The sequence below is a fragment of the Oreochromis niloticus genome, linkage group LG3 (assembly GCF_001858045.2).
Source record: "Oreochromis niloticus isolate F11D_XX linkage group LG3, O_niloticus_UMD_NMBU, whole genome shotgun sequence".
Classification (NCBI taxonomy): domain Eukaryota; kingdom Metazoa; phylum Chordata; class Actinopteri; order Cichliformes; family Cichlidae; genus Oreochromis; species Oreochromis niloticus.
In genome coordinates this window covers 85,826,358-85,846,973 of record NC_031967.2, presented here as the reverse complement: position 1 = coordinate 85,846,973, position 20,616 = coordinate 85,826,358, and the positions used below count along the sequence as shown (strand labels likewise).

The following is a 20,616-nucleotide window of genomic DNA, read 5'->3' as shown; positions in this document are numbered from 1 at the left end:
TTACTCTCATATAAAATATTTAGCTTTTATTAAATAGTTATCTGAATCTCACAACCAAAGTTTGTATAATAATACACAAGATTGGCTGTAGACCATTGTTCATATTTCAGAACACTGTGTAAAAATAACAAAAAACAAAAAGTGAATGCATGTGTGAAAAGTGGTCCATAATCTAATGCTTCAAAGCGTGTTCATGCAAACATTGTCGGGTCTGCCGTGGTACAATGGGACTTCTGCTCATGAACCTGTGTGCACAGCGTCTGCAAATCGGCGCTGTACGAAGTAACTTCATCTTTACACAAAACTGTAAGCTGTCATCTGTGAAGCATGAGCGGTGTTTGTTTTTATCATAGTTCATGGTGGAGAATGGCTGCTCTTCTGAGTTTTGCTCTCTGTAGCCGTATGAATGGCAAACTACAGTGATTAGCAGCGGCATAGGCACACATAAAATTTCTTCTGAAATTTTCGCTTTCTAGTTACTAGTTAACGTTAAAGGGATTGTTGGCTCACCAGTGCTCTGACTTTTTGTTAGCCTGGCTACAGTGCTGAAGAGAAACCTGGGGTTGTTCTTATTTTCTTCAATCAGTGATGAATAGTAAGATGTTCTGGCTTTGCGGAGGGCTTTCTTATAAAGCAACAAACTATTTCTCCAGGCTAAATGATGATCCTCTAAATTTGTGACACGCCATTTCCTCTCCAGCTTACGAGTTATCTGCTTTAGGCTACGTGTTTGAGAATTATACCACGGAGTCAGGTACTTCTGATTTGAGACCTTAGTTTTCACAGGAGCTACAGTATCCAGAGTCGTACGTAGTGAGGAGGTAGAATTATTAACAAGATAATCGACCTCTGTTGGAGTAGCGTTCAGATAGCTGCTCTGCTCTATGTTGTTACAGGCCATTGAAGATGATAGCAGTGGGTGGATTATATTCTTAAACTTAGTTACAGCGCTTTCAGAAAGACATCTACTTTGATAAAGTCTACTCTCCACTGCTGTGTAATCAATTATTGTAAATGTAAATGTTATCAGGAAATGATCAGACAGCAGAGGGTTTTCAGGAAACACTGTTAAATGTTCAGTTTCTATGTCATATGTTAAAACAAGATCTAGAGTGTGATTAAAGTGGTGGGTGGGTTCTTTTACATTTTGAGAGAAGCCAATTGAGTCTAATAACAGATTAAATGCGATGTTGAGGCTGTCATTTTTAGCATCTACATGGATGTTAAAATCACCCACAATAATTATTTTATCTGAGCTGAGCACTAAATCAGATAAAAAGTCTGAGAAATCAGACAGAAACTCTGTGTAAGGCCCAGGTGGACGATAGATGATAACAAGTAAGACTGGTTTCTGAGTTTTACAGCTGGGGTGGACGAGGCTAAGCATCAGGCTTTCAAATGAATTAAAAGTCTGTCTTGGTCTTTCATTAATTAATAGGCTGGTGTGAAAAATTGCTGCCACACCGCCCCCTCGGCCTGTGCTTCGAGGTTTCTGGTAGTTAGAATGACTCGGGGGTGTTGATTCATTTAAACTAACATAATCATTCGGCTGCAACCAGGTTTCTGTAAGGCAGAGTAAATCGATTTGTTGATCAATTATTAAGTCATGTACTAACAGAGACTTGGAGGAGAGAGACCTAATATTTAATAATCCACATTTCACCGTTTTATTCTTTGGTTCAGATGTGGATACTGTATTGTTTTTTTTTTTGTTTAAATTGTTTATTGCTGGTTTTTAGTTTGTTTTTTGTCTGTTTGGGAGCTGACACAGTCTCAATGGAGATGGGTTTTTGGGGGTAGCAGGAGGAGAGAAGCTGCAGAGAGGCGTGTAAGACTGCAACTCTGCTTCCTGGTCCCAACTCTGGATAGTCATATTTTAGGGGGTTTAATAAATTGGTCATATTTCTAGAAATGAGAGCTGCTCCATCCACAGTGGGATGGATGCCGTCTCTCTTAACAAGACCAGGTTTCCTCCAGAAGGTTTGCCAATTATCTATGAAGCCCACATCGTTTCTGGGACACCACTCAGACAGACAGCAATTTAAGGAGAACATGCGGCTAAACATGTCACTCCTGGTCTGATTGGGGAGGGGACCAGAGAAAACTACAGAGTCCGACATTGTTTTGGCAAAGTTACACACCGATTCAATATTGATTTTAGTGACCTCCGATTGGCGTAACCGGGTGTCATTACTGCCGACGTGAATTATGATCTTACTGTATTTACGTTTACCCTTAGCCAGCAGTTTTAAATTTCCCTCAATGTCGCCTGCTCTGGCCCCTGGAAGACAATTGACTATGGTTGCCGGTGTCTCTAGCTTCACGTCTGAGAACAGAATCACCAATTACCAGAGTTTGACCCCCGGCGGGTGTGTCGCCGAGTGGGGAAAAACGGTTAGACACATGAACAGGTTGGTGGTGTACCTGGGGCTTCTGTTTAGGACTATGCTTCCTCCTCACCGTCACCCAGCCGCCCTCTTTCCCCAGCTGCTTGGGGTCTGCCGGGGAACAGCTAGCGGGGCCTATGCTATCTTCGGCTGCACCAGCTACAGGGGCCTGGCTAGCTACGGGTGAATGAAAGGTGTGAAGCCGAGTCTCCAATTCAATAATCCTGGCCTCCAGAGCTGCAAATATGCTACATTTGTTACAAGTATCATTACTGCTAAAGGAGACCGAGGAGTAACTAAACATCTGACACAATGAGCAGGAAAGTGCAGGAGGGACAGGTGAAGTAGCCATGGTGCTAACGAGTCGGCTACGAGCTAAGCTAAGCTAGCAAAACAGTACAGAGACAGTGAGTGAATACTTTGGCTGTAAATTAGGTAGTGAGTACACAGAAAGGGTGCTTCGGATCAAGCACGTGAAGATTATACTATGAAAAAGGAATGTATCTAAAAGTTTTTAATTACATTGCTAAGCAGATAAGCTACTCAGAAACACCACTGTGTTTGAGCAGGAACAGGAAGTGATACTCTACCGCAGAGCGAGCGAACACCAAGTGACAGCGCCACCAGAAGGGAAAGGATCAGTTGACAAAGAGCGAGCGAGTGAATTCGACCATGTCTCAAGAGACTGACCAACATGTGGTCAAATGGACATATCTTAGAGAAAAGAAACTCAACTCTTCCTTTACACAACGTGAACTGATAATCTGCTTTTTTTTTTCAGAATGTCTTGTTTCAGTTTGTCAACGCGAACTTAAATCTGCACTGAAGAAGAAGTTCCAGTGTGTGTTTGAGGGGATCGCTAAAGCAGGAAACCCAACGCTTCTGAATCAGATCAATGCAGAGCTCTACATCACAGAGGGAGGGACTGCAGAGGTCAATGATGAACATGAGGTCAGACAGATTAAAACAGCATCCAGGAAACCAGACAGACCAGAAACAACAATCAGACAAGAAGACATCTTTAAAACACCACCTAAAAGAGATGAACCAATCAGAACAGTGCTGACAAAGGGAGTGGCTGGCATTGGGAAAACAGTCTTAACACAGAAATACACCCTGGACTGGGCTGAAGACAAAGTCAACCAGGACATCCAGCTCATATTTCCATTCACTTTCAGAGAGCTGAATGTGCTGAAAGAGGAAAAGTTCAGCTTGGTGGAACTTGTTCATCACTTCTTTACTGAAACCAAAGAAGCAGGAATCTGCAGGTTTGAAGACTTCCAGGTTGTGTTCATCTTTGATGGTCTGGATGAGTGTCGACTTCCTCTGGACTTCCACAAAACTACAATCCTAACTGACCCTAGAAAGTCGACCTCAGTGGATGTGCTGCTGATAAACCTCATCAGGGGGAAACTGCTTCCCTCTGCTCATCTCTGGATAACCACACGACCTGCAGCAGCCAATCAGATTCCTCCTGTCTGTGTTGGCATGGTGACAGAGGTCAGAGGGTTCACTGACCGACAGATGAAGAAGTACTTTAAGAAGAGATTCAGAGGAAAAAAGCTAGCCAGCACCATCACCTCCCACTTGAAGACATCACGAAGCCTCCACATCATGTGCCACATCCCAGTCTTCTGCTGGATCACTGCTACAGTTCTGGAGGATGTGCTGAAAACCAGAGAGGAAGGACAGCTGCCCAAGACCCTGACTGAGATGTACATCCACTTCCTGGTGGTTCAGGCCAAAGTGAAGAAGGTCAAGTATGATGGAGGAGCTGAGACAGATCCACTCTGGAGTCCAGAGAGCAGGAAGATGATGGAGTCTCTGGGAAAACTGGCTTTTGATCAGCTGCAGAAAGGAAACCTGATCTTCTATGAATCAGACCTGACAGAGTGTGGCATCGATATCAGAGCAGCCTCAGTGTACTCAGGAGTGTTCACACAGATCTTTAAAGAGGAGAGAGGACTGTACCAGGACAAGGTGTTCTGCTTCATCCATCTGAGTGTTCAGGAGTTTCTGGCTGCTCTTCATGTCCATCTGACCTTCATCAACTCTGGAATTAATCTGCTGGAAGAACAACAGAAGACCGCTATATGGTCTAAATTGTTTGCAAAAAAGGAGTCAAGAGAAGTGGAATCTGCAGTGACATTTTTCTACCAGAAAGTTGTGGACAAGGCCTTACAGAGTCCAAATGGACACCTGGACTTGCTCCTCCGCTTCCTCCTGGGTCTTTCACTGCAAACCAATCAGACTCTTCTACAAGGCCTGCTGACACAGAAAGCAAGTAGCTCAAATTCTCATCAGAAAACAGTCCAGTACATCAAGGAGAAGCTCAATGAGACTCTGTCTGTAGAGAAAAGCATCAATCTGTTCCACTGTCTTAATGAACTGAATGATCATTCTCTAGTGCAGGAGATCCGACAGTACTTGAGTTCAGGAAGTCTCTCCACAGATGAACTGTCTCCTGCTCAGTGGTCAGCTCTGATCTTCATCTTGCTGTCATCAGAAGAAGATCTGGATGTGTTTGACCTGAAGAAATACTCTGCTTCAGAGGAGGCTCTTCTGAGGCTGCTGCCAGTGGTCAAAGCCTCCAACAAAGCTGTGTAAATATATTTGTGCTTTTATTTTTTTCTATTCTACCTAATGTTGATTCTACTTACCGAAAAGCTTCCATGTATAATTTAAAAAACATGAACAGTGTAATGGTGAATGGACTGGTTCTTATATAGTGCATTTCTACTATATCTGAGCACTGAAAGCACTTTATAAAACTTGCCTCTTTCACCCGTTCACACCGTTTTGCACATGCACTGTTTCTAAGCTCCTTTTCTTTAAATGCTTTCAATCTAACATACACATGCTGACTGGAGCAGACAGAGATCGAACTACCAACCTTCCGATAAGTAGGTGACCACCTGAGGCAAAGAAGTGGGTGGTGGGCTCGCATACAAGTCTAAGAATGTTAATATAAAAAACATTAATGTAAATGATTGTTAGCACTCAGAATCAAGTATATTTTGCTTTACAACAGTTGAAAATGCCAGTGTTTCTGAAGGATATATGGATGCAACTTTTATCAAAGTAGCACTAGTGCATTCTTCTCTCGGCTCTCAATGGAGGCGGTCTCATCTTTCTTCCTCTCCCTTATCTTTCCTGCTTTGCTTCTCATGTCTTTGTCTAGTCATGTCTAGCTCTAAACCCTCATAGAGTCTCTAAGTCTTGTTCTCTAAAACCTAAAGACGAATTATGGTTTTGATCAACTTTTCCCTTAATGCAATTGAAACCATCTTCTTGACGAGAAACCTGGGTTCGGAATCATGATAACAGTGTTCTTGTTGATTGGAGCTGGCGGGCTGTGAGTATTCAGACTGTGCTCATTCAACACAACACGGATAAGATCTTGGAGAAGGTCACGGCTCTTTAATGGGAAATTGAGAGACCTGGTGACCAGTGATGGACATTAGACCAACTGTGAAATTGGATGCAGTTTGTTCGCAGTAACCATAGCCCAGCCCATGCGGCAATATATTAATGACTAACCTCGTATTGTGGATGGATTACCTCAGTCGTTCTCCTGACTGAAGTGTGGTCCATTTTCAGCTTCCTGCCATGCCATTGCACTTGTCACTAACCCAATGGTTAGTGACAAGTGCAATAGCATGGCACTTAACCCTGCTAACTTCTAACTCGGCTAAAATTCTGTTTTCACGGATGCCTGGATGTTAAACCTAATTATCACAGCTGGTAGAGCAGCCACGGTGATCATTTTATTAAAGATGAAATAATTTAGACAGTTTTTAACTCTCAGGGATGCTGCAGTGTTCCCTTGACTTTGGGACCTGAAGCGGAGTTTGGGCCTGGAAATAGCTGATGACGTCAGACTTAAAGACCGGATAACACAATTTCCCTCAGGATGTATAAAGTATTATCAATCAATCATGGACAGGCTTTAGCCCTAAAACATGAATACTCCTCCACAACTTTTAGTTTGTCTCTCTGGTTGGAAAAAATTATAATTGATGTTTTGTTGGTGGAGCATTATTTTCTGTTTCTTTCCTGACTCAGTGCACTCCCTTCAACATAATTTAGGTGTCATCACCAATCACCTCTGTATCCATTTTACTAAAATGAGAACATAGGTCTAATTCTTCAGGCCCCTGGGTTTACTAGCCTCAGGTTGATCTTGTCGCTATCTCCAAGAGTTTTATTCTTCAGTCTTCTTCTTTTATTCGTCTTTCTAATACATACACTAATACACTTTTTGTCTGTTGTAAACACTCACAACACAGTTTGTCTTTTTTTTTTCTCTGCTATAACTGCCATCATTGGAATTAGAGAGGAAAAAATGGTACAGAGGTTCCTGTGCCATCGGGTTTGTTTTCAGCTGGGCAACCAGTTGTCACAAATTGCAGTAGATCACTGCTAATCATTTTTCATTACATGTTATTTAATCTGACCACAAATATCTTTGTTTTTTCTTCAGAATGAGTATCTGCAACCTTTCAGAGAGAAGCTGTGAAGCTCTGTCCTCAGTTCTAGGCTCCCAGTCTTCTTATCTGAGAGAGCTGGACCTAAGTAACAGTGATCTCCAGGATTCAGGAGTGAAGCTTCTATCTGCTGGACTGGAAAGTCCACACTGTACACTGGAAACTCTCAGGTCAGGATTCAGACCTTCCACTTATGGTCATGTTAATTTTATTGCATAAAAAGCCTAACTTTCACAGAATTGCCTAGTATCTGTGAAATATTTGTCTCTCAATTTCTGCCTGGAAAACTGCTACATATTCAAATTTTTTTGTTTTCAGTTTGTTAAAATGACTCATGAACATGACACTGGAAAAATCTAATGATTTTTCATGTGCTGTTCATTTTCAAATCTAGGACAATTTTTACCCTATTTTCACTTTCTTTTCATACTGGAAGAAAGAAAATATTATACAAAGCATGTTTTAGGTGCCTACTTGGCATTAATGAAAATGACTCTGCAGTCATTTTCATTAATACTGAAAATGACAGCGAAAAAAATCAACAATCATATGTCCCCCTATAATCACACACTTTGGAAACACCAGACCCAGGAAAGGGTGAAAGTGAGAGTGAAGTGGTCTAATGGGATGATATGGTACTATAAGGTCGATAAGATAAGATGGAGCCTGATTATTCAAGACTTTGTGCGTGAGGAGCAGGATTTTATATTAAATTCTGGACTTAAAAGGGAGCCAATGAAGAGAAGCCAAAATTGGAGAAATATGCTGTCTTTCTAGTTGCTGTCAGTACTCTTTCTGCAGAGTCTTGCATCTGCATTTTGCAGATCATGTGGTTCTGTTGGCTTAATCGGGTGATGGCCTCCAGCTCGGACTGGAATGGTTCACATCTCAGTGTGAAGTGGTGGGAATGAGAATCAGCAACTCCAAATCTGAAAAGGGGGCAGTGCCCACTCCGGGTTGGGGATGAGTTCCTGCCTCAAGTGGAGGAGTTTAAGTATCTCGGTGTCTTGTTCATGAGTGATGGGAGAAGGGAGCAGGAGATTGACATGGTGATTGGTGCTGCAGCTGCAGTGATGCACCTGTCCTCCGTGGAGAAGAGAGAGCTGAGTGTAAAAGCGAAGCTCTCAATTTACAGGTTGATCTACATCCCTACTCTCACCTATGGTCACAAGCTGTGGATAGTGGCTGAAAGAACGAGATTGTGGATACAAGCAGCTGAAAAGAGTTTTCTCCAAAGGCTGGGTGGCCTCTCCCTTAGAGAGGGTTGACAGGTAGACAGGGTGAGGAGTTTAGCCATTCGGGAGGGGCCCAGAGTAGAGCTGCTGCTGCTCCCCCACATCAAATTCGAGCCAGTTTAGGTGGTTTAGGCATCTTACAAGGATGCCTCCTAGGTGATGTCCCACTGGGAAGACGCCCTGAGGCAGACCCAGAACACGCTGCAGAGATTATATCTCTCAGCTGGCCTGGGAACGCCCTGGTGTTTTTTTGTTTTTTTTTACAGCCCCTGGCCTCGGAGGAAGTGAGCCAGCCTTCCTTCAAGCAAATCCAAGTGTGCTGGGACCCACAGACAATTGGCTGGGTGGGGACCTGTGCCAGCCCTACTAAATTTGAATGTGGCAATCCACCTGGACAATTGGCTGTTATTTGCCTAGTGGTCTGCAGTAAGCGACACTATCAGTTTTCAGTTCTGAGTCCTTTTTTTAATAAAGCATTTTATTAAACTGATTCCCTCGTGAGGGCCTAGTTTATGTTACCTCCCCTGTCCCCTAGCAGAGCCGGGTCATAACAATGTTCCCCTGGACAAGCTGGAGGAGGTGGGTGGGGTCTGGGGTTCTCATCTTACACTCAGAAAAATAAAGGTGTCAGCTGGAACCAAAAATGGTTCTTTAGACTGATGCCATAGAAGAACCTTTTATATTGCCACAAAGAGCCTTTCAAGCAATGGTTCTTTGAAGAACCATTTCTTTCAGTGGTTCATTGAAAAACCATTAAAGGTGCCCCAAAGAACCATTTCTTGATGGGGAACCTTTAATGGTTTTTGAAAGAACCTTTCTTTGAAAAATCATTTTTAAAAAGGTCCTTCAAATGGTTCTTTAAAAAAATATTTTAAAGAACCTTTTTGGAGTGGTTCTTTAAAGAACCATTTTAAATCTTTCAAAATGAAATGTATCAAAAAAAGAATTTGAGTAGGGTAAAATAAATATGAGCACATATTACACATTTATTAATTGTTTATTGCCATTTCGTAGTATACCAAAAGACAAAAAAGGCATGTTAACCCTCAGCACAATATCACTACTAATACATGTCACATATTAGTAATTTAAACAGTAATATTTAAATATTTTTAGTAGACTATAAATAAAATATAAAACTATACTTAAATAGCACAACAATCAATACATGTATTGTTTAATTAATAAAACATCAGAAAGTGATAAAAAACAAATAATCAAATCAATTTGCTTTGAAACTGTATTTTATCCTTTAAAAAATTAAAGGATGGAATTCCAAAGTTGTCATCTTGTACCCCTACAGTAGGGAAACATGCAAAACAGTGTCCAAACCTTTGTATTTTAGCTTTATTTATGTCTTACACAGCATCCCAACTCTTTAGCTAACTTAATAACTTTAGCTAAAGTGATCTCAGAAGATGTGTTGTCAGGAGGAAAGAAAGAGAAGGGCAAATTAGTATGGGGAGTGCCCTGGAGCAACAGGGGTTGCTTTCTCTAGTGCTTGCAGTGAGCAGAAGACATCATCTGAGGATTTGGCCTGAGGAGTCCACAGTTAGGCCTGAATAGCAGCCGCTGCCCAAAACTGTGGACTTACACATTAGTTTTGTATTTTTTTTTCAAGGGATATCGTTAACACAAAACACAGAGATAAGTGCATCTTCAGCTCCATTTCGGCTCCATGCATATTCTTTCCAACCTCCTCCTCCCAAAAATAAGAACAAAATTAGCAATAGCTTAAAGTAGGCTAATTAGATAATTCAAGTTAGTTTCTTCAATTTTTTATATTATTTGATTTTGCTTTACTCTGGCTATATAGCAATATCTTGCAATTAAAGTCCAAAATTTGGACAATGTGGTAGTAATGCGCGAATTATGAACGAATCGTTCAATACTCGAGAATCACTCATGAATCATGATTCACAAGCCCAACTGACTCACTGACTCATCCCTGTTGCTGTTAGCAAACTAATTTCATTAGTAGAAATATATCTAGCTTATAATTAAAATTGTGGAGAAAAACACAACATACAGTATCTTAACAAAAAAATTTCTGCTCTGAACTGGAAGAAAAAGTGTGTGTGTGTGTGTGTGTGTGTGTGTGTGTGTGTGTTGCTGCTTGTCTGTAGAGGGCTCTTCGTTAAGAGGTGACGATATGCAAATGAAGAGCAGCAGCTGACCAACAAGCACTAAAATGAAACAAGCAAAAATCCCTCATTTGAATATGGTAATAGTGTTCTGTAAATACTTTCTGTCAATGATTCCTGGAATACCGTTAACATGTGTTAAAAACACAGCCAGCATAGACAGGATATCTGGGCCAGGATTTGGAAGTTGCTGGTTTTCTGTGGGGGGTTGGAAAGCTTCTTGAATTATCACCTAATATGTGAAGTTGGGTTTGGCCTTAAAATGACTGCAGCGATTTATCAGAGATGTGCAGAATGCAGGAGGACATTTAAAAAAAAATACAGGTGGTTCACAGTAGGAAATTTACTGCATTTTAAAATGATGCAATTCATACATTCATCTGGCATTGACTGTCTATTAAATTAATTGAAAAAAGTAAAATAAATGAATAAAAACAAGCTTTGCAGGAAGTTTTCACTGATGGATTACGGTTTTGTGTTTCTGCAGTCTGTCAGGCTGTCTGATCACAGAGAAAGGCTGTATTTCTCTGGCCTCAGCACTGAGCTCCAACCCCTCCCATCTGAGAGAGCTGGACCTGAGCTACAATTATCCACGAGGCTCAGGATTGAAGCTGCTGTTGGCTGGACTGAAGGATCCAAGTTGGAGACTGGACACTCTCAGGTATTTTTGTTTGTTTGTTTGTTTTATTGTACTGAAGTCTGAAGAAAGAAGTTTCATTACTGTAAATTAAACAATTTATTCACGATTGTCTCGGAGACAGCCATCAGCCATATCGTCCTGCAAACCTTCATCTTGCTTGCTCTAGGCTGTTATTTTTCCCAGTGGATGACACGGTTGCTTGTTTCAAGTTATGTATGTCCATAAGTGACATATGGGATCAGGGCACCCTAGGTCATAGATCGATGATTGATTTTGTAATCCTATAATTGGACACGTGGGTGAAGAGAGGTCAACTGTCAAGTGATCACCACATGGTGGTGAGTTGTATCATTTGGCACTGCAGGACGCTGGACAAGCAAACCTAAACATATAGTGAGGTTGTGCTGGGAATTGGATTCATTCCTGGTGTGTTGTGGACTGCGACAGGGCTGACCTTTCTTGCTGATTCTGTTCCTTATTTTTATGGACAGAAAAATTCTGTTGTACCTATGTAGTGGAAGGCTTCCACTTGGATGGCCTCAGAATCTCATCTATCCTTTTTGTAGATGCCGTGGTTCTGTCGGTTTCATTAGGTGCATTATATTTATGTGTCACTCTGGCACAGCTGGCTGCCAGCGGAGCTCACGGGCACGTTACTGCAACCCGCTGCTCCTTCTGCTCCGCGGCTGCTGTGACCCCTCATAAGATAAGATAAGATAAGATAAGATAACCTTTGTTAGTCCCACACGTGGGAAATTTGTTTTGTCACAGCAGGAAGTGGACAGTGCAAAAGTTATGAAGCAAAAATTAGAATAAAATAAAATAAGAATAAATACAGTACACAACTGTACAGAATAGAATAAAATACTATATACAGTAGAATAAAATAGAATAAAATATACAATAAGATAAAAATAGAATACAAGTGCTATATACAACTGAGTAAAAAATGCAACGATGCCAGAAAGATTATTGCACTTAGTGTTATTGCACATGTGTGTGTTTGATCAGTTAAAGTCTTTGTTGTGGAGTCTGACAGCAGTGGGGAGGAAAGACCTGCGAAATCTCTCCGTCCCGCACCGTGGGTGCCGCAGTCTCCCACTGAAGGAGCTGCTCAGTGCTGTCACAGTCTCATGCATGGGGTGGGAGATGTTGTCCAACAGGGATGACAGCTTAGCCGCCATTCTCCTGTCACTCACCACCTCCACTGGGTCCAGAGGGCATCCTAGAACAGAGCTGGGCCTGCGGATCAGCCTGTTCAGTCTCTTCCTGTCCCCGGCAGAGATGCTGCCACCCCAGCAGACCACACCGTAAAAGATGGCTGAGGCCACCACAGAGTCATAGAAGGTCTTCAGGAGTGGGCCCTCCACTCCAAACGACCTGAGTCTCCGCAGCAGGTACAGCCTGCTCTGCCCTTTCCTGTAGAGGGCGTCTGAGTTATGAGTCCAGTCCAGTTTGTTGTTCAGATGAACACCAAGGTACCTGTAGCTGTCCATCTGGGGCTCTCCTCAGCTCTTTCGAGGAGAGTGGCACGGTTGCCCTTCCTTTGGTCTTCCTTGGTCTGTTGTTCTCTTGGGGTCTCTGGATGTCTGGAGCCTGGATCTCCTCCATACCTTACAGACACAAACAACCTCCTCCCTGCAGCTGTCAGACTGTACAATCAGAACTGCTCCCAACAAACATAGATGTTTACATCAGCGCTGTAACTGCAATAAGTTAATTAACCGATTCGCACTACAACCTGGTTTGCCTCTTATCTGTAGTTGTTTTTATTTAATTTAATAACTGTACAATACTCTGTATATAGTAACCATTGTCCTTAATGTAAATATGTAAGAAAAATTGTGTATGTTTGTGTTCTGTGTCCTGTGTACTGTTTGTTGTATATGTGTCTTTTTTGGCTGCTGTTACAACCAAATTTCCCCTTGTGGGACAATTAAAGGATTATTCTACACCCTTTTTGGCTCCTACCTCAAAGCACACTGTGCGCTTTCGATCCTACATGCTGCACAATAATATTCAATATTTAGTATTTACTGTTATATTCACATAGATTATCACGATGATGTTGTTTATTATGTGGCTCTCTTTTTTTTTTTTTGCTTGTTTCTCTTTTTCTTTTTCAACAGATGATCCAGGTGATTGATATATGTATTTTTTGTCTGTTGGTTTTTGTTTTTTGCCCTTTATCACCGTTCCTCTTCCCCGCTGTTTTTTTTTTCCCTACCTCTTTCTTTCTCCCTTTTCTTTCCCCCAGTCATGTCTGTCCCGTGTGTAGTAAATTAAAATGTAATAAACAATAAAAACAAAGGTGAATCAAATAGACCAATATGGCAAGGCCGGGATGGTCCATTTAAAGTAAGTAAGTAAATCTGTTGGGCATCTTTCTTTGCCTTTAGACAATAATTCTGATAACAAAAGAATCAAATGGGACAGGCAAAGAAAGAAATAATAATGAAAAATTATTACAATAATGGTCATGCCAAAGTATCTAAATAAGAATTAATTCTAAACTTTGACATGGCCACTCAAAAACATCAATCTTGGGGGATTTTGTTATTTTGAGGTGGCTTAATAATCACTTTATTGACAGTAATGAGAACATTTCAAGTGGAGAACAGTCAAAGGATGTCAAACCAGATTTCATTGCTCCAACAACCATTCCACCAACTGCTTCAAAGGACTGACAGATCCAGGATCAGTCCAAATCATCAGCAGTTTGATCCACGTATGGATTGAAGTGTATTTCTAAAAATGTTGGACTGCTCCTATGTTGGGCTGCATCCTCCTGAGGCCGCATTTGTAGACCGATTACGTCACAGCGACGCGCCAAAGGCTGTCCAAATTCGTAGACTCCTCTGAATGCAGCCGACAAATGCGTCCTCCTTTTCCCCGAATTTGAAGGATGGGTCTGGTGTGTCCTTCGTGGCCCACCATATCCCAGAATTCATAGCGCGGCCCAGCCAAACTCCAGTTTCCGGCAATGGCAGCCGCTACTAAGTTTTAAAATTACTTTTATTAATCTTTCTGGGTCACAAAATAAACTTTTAACATATTTTCAGGCGACAATGTAGCTGTGTAAACTTCAAATACCTGCTCGGTTTATCAAGGTATCGCATATTTGCAAAAGTGCTTCGATGTTTTCGGAGCCGTCTGTTACCCACCAGCTTGATAGCTAACCGAGAGCTCGAGGGTCACTGAAGCCGCCGAGAACGGCACAACTCCCGGCACATCATGTTCAGATCACCGCGGACTTTCGCTACTGAGGTTAAACGTAATATATAAGTCACTTAGACAACCTAAAAATGATATTGTTTGGCTTTTTTCAGTGTTTTATTTGTTCGTGAGTAAATCGGGTTGGCTGAGATTAAAGATATTAGATTAGATTAGATAAAATAAAACTTTATTAATCCCCTGGGTGGTTTTCACACAGCTGAATAAACGTCAAACAGAAGACCGATTAAACAGAAGTGTGAGATGGTCGAGAATTTACGCCAGTGTCCTGTTATATTTTAGATAGCAAGGAGCAGACGGCTGAGTTTATTAAACTCCACCGAGACAGCGGTGATGTTAATCAGAAGGCTAGACCGTCCAATTTCACAGCCGTTTACTTCCGGCCTACCCGACCTTCTGAGGACCCGGCCCACGTAGACCGCAAAGGCCGGGTCCTCAGGAGGATGCAGCCCATGAATTTGGACACGACCATTGTCTAACATTATGTGTATGAGAGCCATGTAATGTCCATGTGTGCATGCTGAAAGAGACTGTGCTGGTCTGACCCTCCTCCTCCTTTCAGGGTGGAGCCTTCTGGAGTCCAATGGTTGAGACCAGGCCTGAGGAAGTGTAAGTGTGTTTTTAATGTGATTCATGAAAACAAAGCAGCACACATTCAACCATCTTCAAACTGTCACATCATTCATTCACATCTCTGATGTCAGGAGTCATCATCAAAGTGTCAATCAATGAACAGATGATGGATCAATAACTGCAGCTGGATTGTGTTTCTCTCCATCAGATTCCTGTCAACTCACAATCGACACAAACACAGTTCACACAAAGCTCAAACTGTCTGACAACAACAGGACGGTGGCACGTGTGATCGAGGTTCAGTCATATCCTTATCATCCAGACAGATTTGATTATGAACCTCAACTGCTGTGCAGAAATGGTCTGACTGGTCGCTGTTACTGGGAGGTCGAGTGGAGAGGAGAGGTCCAAATATCAGTGAGTTACAGAAGAATCAGAAGGAAAGGAAACAGTGATGACTGTGTGTTTGGATACAACGAGAAGTCCTGGAGTCTGTACTGCACTGATGATGGTCCTCGTTCTGTGTGGCACAATAACAAAAACACGCCTATTTCCTCCATCTCCTCCTCCTCCTCTTCCTCCTCCTCATCTGTCTCTAACAGAGTAGCAGTGTATGTGGATCATCCTGCTGGCACTCTGTCCTTCTACAGAGTCTCCTCTGACACTCTGATCCACCTCCACACCTTCAACACCACATTCACTCTAAAACTTCATCCTGGGTTTTTTATCTGGTCTCGTTCATCAGTGTATCTGTGCTGAGTTGAGTGTAAAGAGTATCCTCCTGTTAGAGAAACATTGACTGTTGAACAGAGTTCAGTCTGTACATGTCTGTCTCTTTCAGTCAGAAATATATTTTCAGATTCATGGATTCAATCAGTTGATGTTTTAAACCGTTCTAAATGATTCCTTGTAAAGCTCTTCCTCTTCAGTCCTTTAAAGATGGAAGCTCCCATTATTACAGAATCCACATGTTGTTTTTCTGTCTTGTTTGATTTCTCTTTCTCAATGGGATGTTTTCAAACTCTGCACATGCTCTTACTGTTTCACTCATTGTTTGAAGCTCATATTTTGAAAATGTTTCAGCCATATAAGCTGAAAATATTGGCGCAATAGTTTTGAATGCAGTTCTAAGCAGAATCTGATTGTATTGAGATATCATAATGCATGCGACTATATACATAGCAAAGGCTGCATTAAACATTTTAAACTTGCATTGTGTTTTCAGAGACATTTTGAATAAGAATATGGTGTAGTATGGTGGTAACTGTTTCTAATTTTCCTAGAAATATCTAAATACATATTGTGTATCACTTCAGCTTTTATAAAAATTAAACTATCACAAAGGGTCCTGATGAAGAATCTTGTGGAATTTGGTGACAGACATGAAATTTATTTTTAATATAGAAATATTAGAATCACTGTCATAATTTCAACTTCACATTTAATAAAACGTTGTGTGAAAAACATTAAGGAAGTGATGTCAAATGTATTTATGTCAATAAAACTTTAAAAAATTACACAAAAATGCTTTTGAAACAACCTTCTGTCTTTTGGAGTATATATCTCTGAGTTTACACGTCAATTCTCAAGGAGGGGAAACAAGGCAGAAGGACAGACACCCACAGATGGACACAGAGGGCAAAGACACAAGGGGAAATCTAATAAACAATATTGAACAGACCAACTCAGGTATTATAGAATAATTCTTAACACAACCAAATAGACTTAACATAATACAAAACTGACAAACACACAGGAAACTCAAACCGCTGGGTCAAATTGACCCAGGACATTGGCCATCTTCCACAACAAGCCGGGGGTGTAGGAGAAAGACTGGACAAAGACATGCTGTGGAAGAGTGCCAGAGATTAACAATGATAACATTAACAATAATAATTAAATGCACATTTGTTTATAAAAAATGGTGAGATGAAATTGACTAGAGAAACAGTGCAATGGGAGCCTAGGACTATTCAAGTCAAGTTGGCTTTATTGTCACTTCAACCATATACAGTTTGTACACAGTGAAGCGAAACAACGTTCCTCCAGGGCCAAGGTGCTATATGCAACATAAATTTACAACATAAATTAACAGAAAAACACTAAACTAGCTAACTAGAGACAGGACAGACTGACCTAACATAAATTACAATATAAATTAACAAAAAAACTAACTATCTAACTAAAACTAACTATCTAACTAGGTAGGTAGTGCAAAGGAAACAGTAAACATACTTGGTATGTAGGTAGTGCAGGAACAGTAAACATAAAAATATTGTGCAAAAAGAGCATTTACAGGTTGATGTGTAAGTCCAGTCTCAATGCTTTGAGGTAGTTGAGTTGAGCTGAGTGATAGTGTGAGTGTGAGAGTGTGTGTGTGTGTGTGTGTGTGTGTGTTTGTGTTTATCAGTCCAGTCCCTTTTTGTTGAGGAGACGGATGGCTTGTGGAAAGAAGCTGTTGCACAGTCTGGATGTGTGTGCCCGAATGCTTCGGTACCTTTTTCCAGATGGCAGGAGTGTGAAGAGTGTGTGAGAGGGGTGTGTCCAATCAGCCACGATGCTGGTGGCTTTGCGAATGCAGCGTGTGGTGTAGATGTCCTTAATAGAGGGGAGAGAGACCCCGATGATCTTCTCTGCTGTTCCCACTATCCGCTGTAGGGTCTTGCGGTCCGATATGGCACAGTTCCCAAACCAGGCAATGATACAGCCGCTCAGGATGCTCTCGATAGTTCCTCTATAGAAGGTGGTCAGGATCGGTGGTGGAAGCTGGGCCTTTCTCAGTCCTCTCAAAAAGAAGAGACGCTGTTGGGCTTTCTTGTGCAGGAAGCTGGTGTTGAGGGGCCAGCCGAGGTCCTTCTCGAGGTGGACGCCCAGGAATTTGGTGCTGTCGACGATCTCCACAAAGGAGCCGTTGATGCTCAGCGGTGAATGGTCGCCTCGTGTCCTCCGAAAGTCAACAACCATCTCTTTTGTCTTGTCAACATTCAGAGACAGGTTGTTGTCTTTACACCAGTCCGTTAGCCTCTGCACTTCCTCTCTGTACGCTGACTCGTCGTTCTTGCTAATGAGACCCACCACAGTCGTGTCATCAGCGAACTTAATGATGTGATTTGAACTGTGTGTTGCTACACAGTCATGAGTCAGCAGTGTGAACAGCAGAGGACTGAGCACACAGCTTTGTGGGGCCCCAGTGCTCAATGTGGTGGTGCTGGAGGTGCAGTTCCCGATCCGTACTGACTGAGGCCTTCCGGTCAGAAAGTCCAGGATCCAGTTGCAGAGGGAGGTGTTCAGGCCCAACAGGCTCAGCTTTCCGATCAGTTGCTGGGGGATGATCGTGTTGAATGCTGAGCTGAAATCTATGTACAGCATTCGAACGTGTGTGTCCTTCTTGTCCAAGTGTGTGAGGGCAAGATGGAGTGCAGTGGAGATGGCGTCGTCCGTTGAGCGGTTATGGCGGTACGCAAATTGCAGTGGGTCCAGTGAGGGGGGCAGCAGAGTCTTGATGTGTCTCATGACGAGCCGCTCGAAGCACTTCATGATGGTGGGTGTAAGTGCAACAGTCGTTGAGACAGGACACAGAAGACTTCTTGGGCACGGGGACGATGGTGGTGGCCTTGAAGCACGTGGGAACGACGGCACTGCTCAGAGAGATGTTGAAGATGTCGGTGAGAACATCTGCCAGCTGTTCAGCACATTCTCTGAGCACTCTGCCTGGGATGTTGTCTGGTCCAGCAGCTTTACGTGGGTTGACTCTGCGTAGAGTTTTCCTCACCTCAGCTGTAGTGAGACACAGCACCTGGTCGTTCGGAGGAGGGGTGGACTTCCTCGCCGCCACGTCGTTCTGCCTGTCGAACCGAGCGTAGAAGTTGTTCAGCGCATCTGGGAGGGAGCCGTCACCATCACAGGCAGGTGATGTCATCCTGTAGTTAGTGATGGCTTGTAAGCCCTGCCACATGCGCCGTGTGTCGCCGCTGTCCTTGAAGTGGTTGTGGATTCTCTGGGCGTGTGCACGCTTCGCCTCTCTGATGGCCCGAGAAAGTTCGGCCCTAGCTCTACTAAGCGCCACCTTATCTCCCGCTTTGAAGGCAGAGTCTCGGGTCCTCAGAAGTGCACGCACTTCCGCAGTAATCCACGGTTTCTGGTTGGGTCGTGAGATGATGGTCATCTATTGCAGGATGACTAAGAGTACAAAGTAACCTGATCCAGCTTATATAGACTATTGGGAAAAGTTCAAGAAGTATGCACAGCATTGTCAACTGACGACAGCTTAAATTATGATATTGTGAAAGCCACTGTTCTGTGTGCGTATGAGTTAGTGGTGAAGGCATATAGGCAAAAGTTTCAATTTGGAAAAAAAAACATACCAGCCTCATGTGGAGTTTGCGAGGAGGGAAAGAAATTTTTTTTGACAAATCGTGTCAGGCTCAATCAAATCAAATCAAAATTTATTTATATAGCACATTTTAAAAAAACAGTGTCACTCAAACTGCTTCACAAATTATGAAATAAATAAAATAAGAATAATTTACAAAACAGCAACACAAGACAAGACAAACTTAAAAGCCAACCAAATGTCAACCAGATGTGCGGCAGGTCTGGCAATGACGCCACTGTTTATGCGATGACATGCCATATCTGGCCCAGTTATGGTTTGGTTTATGTGGCCCAGGCCCATAGAAACCAGGCCTGGCCGGGATCCGGCATCAAGCTGGCACTTCTGACTGACTGGTGTCATGGCAGAGTGTATGTCAACCAGATGCGGGCCAGGTCTGACAATGAGGCACTTTGTATGCTCCTATTTTCCTATTTTAGTTAGAAGACCCAAATGCCATGTTGCAATACTATACTGCTATGGTAGCCAACGTTTCAAATGCAGGTTTGACAGGTTTGTGAGTGTACACTTTGTCCAAAACCTAGTGAGAGTCTGCACACAACTTACACCCACATACCGCAAAGAATGACGGCCCTTTGGTGGCCCAGACCAGGTTTACCAGAGGTAATCCACACATGGGCCACCAAAGGACCACCAGTGTGTCTGCAACTGGCCTTGTGCTGGCCCATGTGTGGGCCACCTTTAGCAAACCAGATCTGGCCAGATCCGGACCATACCAATTTTGCTATGTGCGCTTAAGTCAGACCCAGGGTAAAAAGATGAGTCTTTAAGCAAGATTTAAAAGACTGAACAGACTCAGAAGAGCGAATGGCAATAGGGAGATTGTTCCACAGTCTAGGTGCTGCAATAGCAAAGGCACGACCACCTCTGGTTTTCAGGCTTGACTTAGGTTGCATTAAGAGCATCTGATTTTGAGATCTTTGTGCTTTTTTTAGGATTATACAAATGATAAGCTCGTTTTATTAAAGGTTTATTTATTAAAAGTTCAAAAACCAACTCACACAGAGGATCCTAACTTATTTAAAGGGGCAAAATGTTATTGTGCTAGGTGCTGCTATTATACAAGCAGAAGAGTTTGCTCCAACACATAAGACTGTTCCCTCAGCTCCTGTAACACACTAGATTCGATTAGCTAAAAAAAAAAATGCTTCACTAAAATCTCCCTTTATACCACCACTGCTACGGAAACACAAGAATGTTTTTACTGCCATGAGCAAGGTCACCTTATTGCCCCTCCCCCTCTAAGCTTAAAAGGAAAAGGAAAGAGCTGTCTAAGAAAGGCAAAAAAAACCCCTTCTCCAATCAATCTTCAAAATAGATCTCAAATCCTCAAGGAGACAACCTGTTAAGCCCCAGTGGTTGCTCTGGGTTGCTTCTTACTTGAAAATAACATGCCCAAAGTGAACTGAACTGAAAACTCTGTATAGACTATCTCGGGGGAATTGGGGGGGGGGTGAATGAATAAAAAAGACCTCTGCTAGCGTAACGGACAGGTTTTTGATGGGGCTTCCACACAAACGAAA

The 20,616-nt window shown here is 42.4% G+C and overlaps 1 protein-coding gene across 1 annotated transcript in view; it reads left to right on the top strand.

Moving 5' to 3' along the window:
* Positions 1-16,166, top strand: part of LOC102082314 (protein NLRC3-like) — a 441,947-nt gene extending 425,781 nt beyond the window's left edge. Inside the window, exons 8-11 of the mRNA XM_025905853.1 lie at positions 6,871-7,044; positions 10,741-10,914; positions 14,690-14,736; positions 14,909-16,166. Coding sequence (XP_025761638.1) covers positions 6,871-7,044; positions 10,741-10,914; positions 14,690-14,736; positions 14,909-15,459 — 946 coding nt within the window. The 3' untranslated portion in view covers positions 15,460-16,166. The remainder of the gene's footprint in view (positions 1-6,870; positions 7,045-10,740; positions 10,915-14,689; positions 14,737-14,908) is intronic.
* The last annotated feature ends 4,450 nt before the right edge of the window (positions 16,167-20,616 follow it).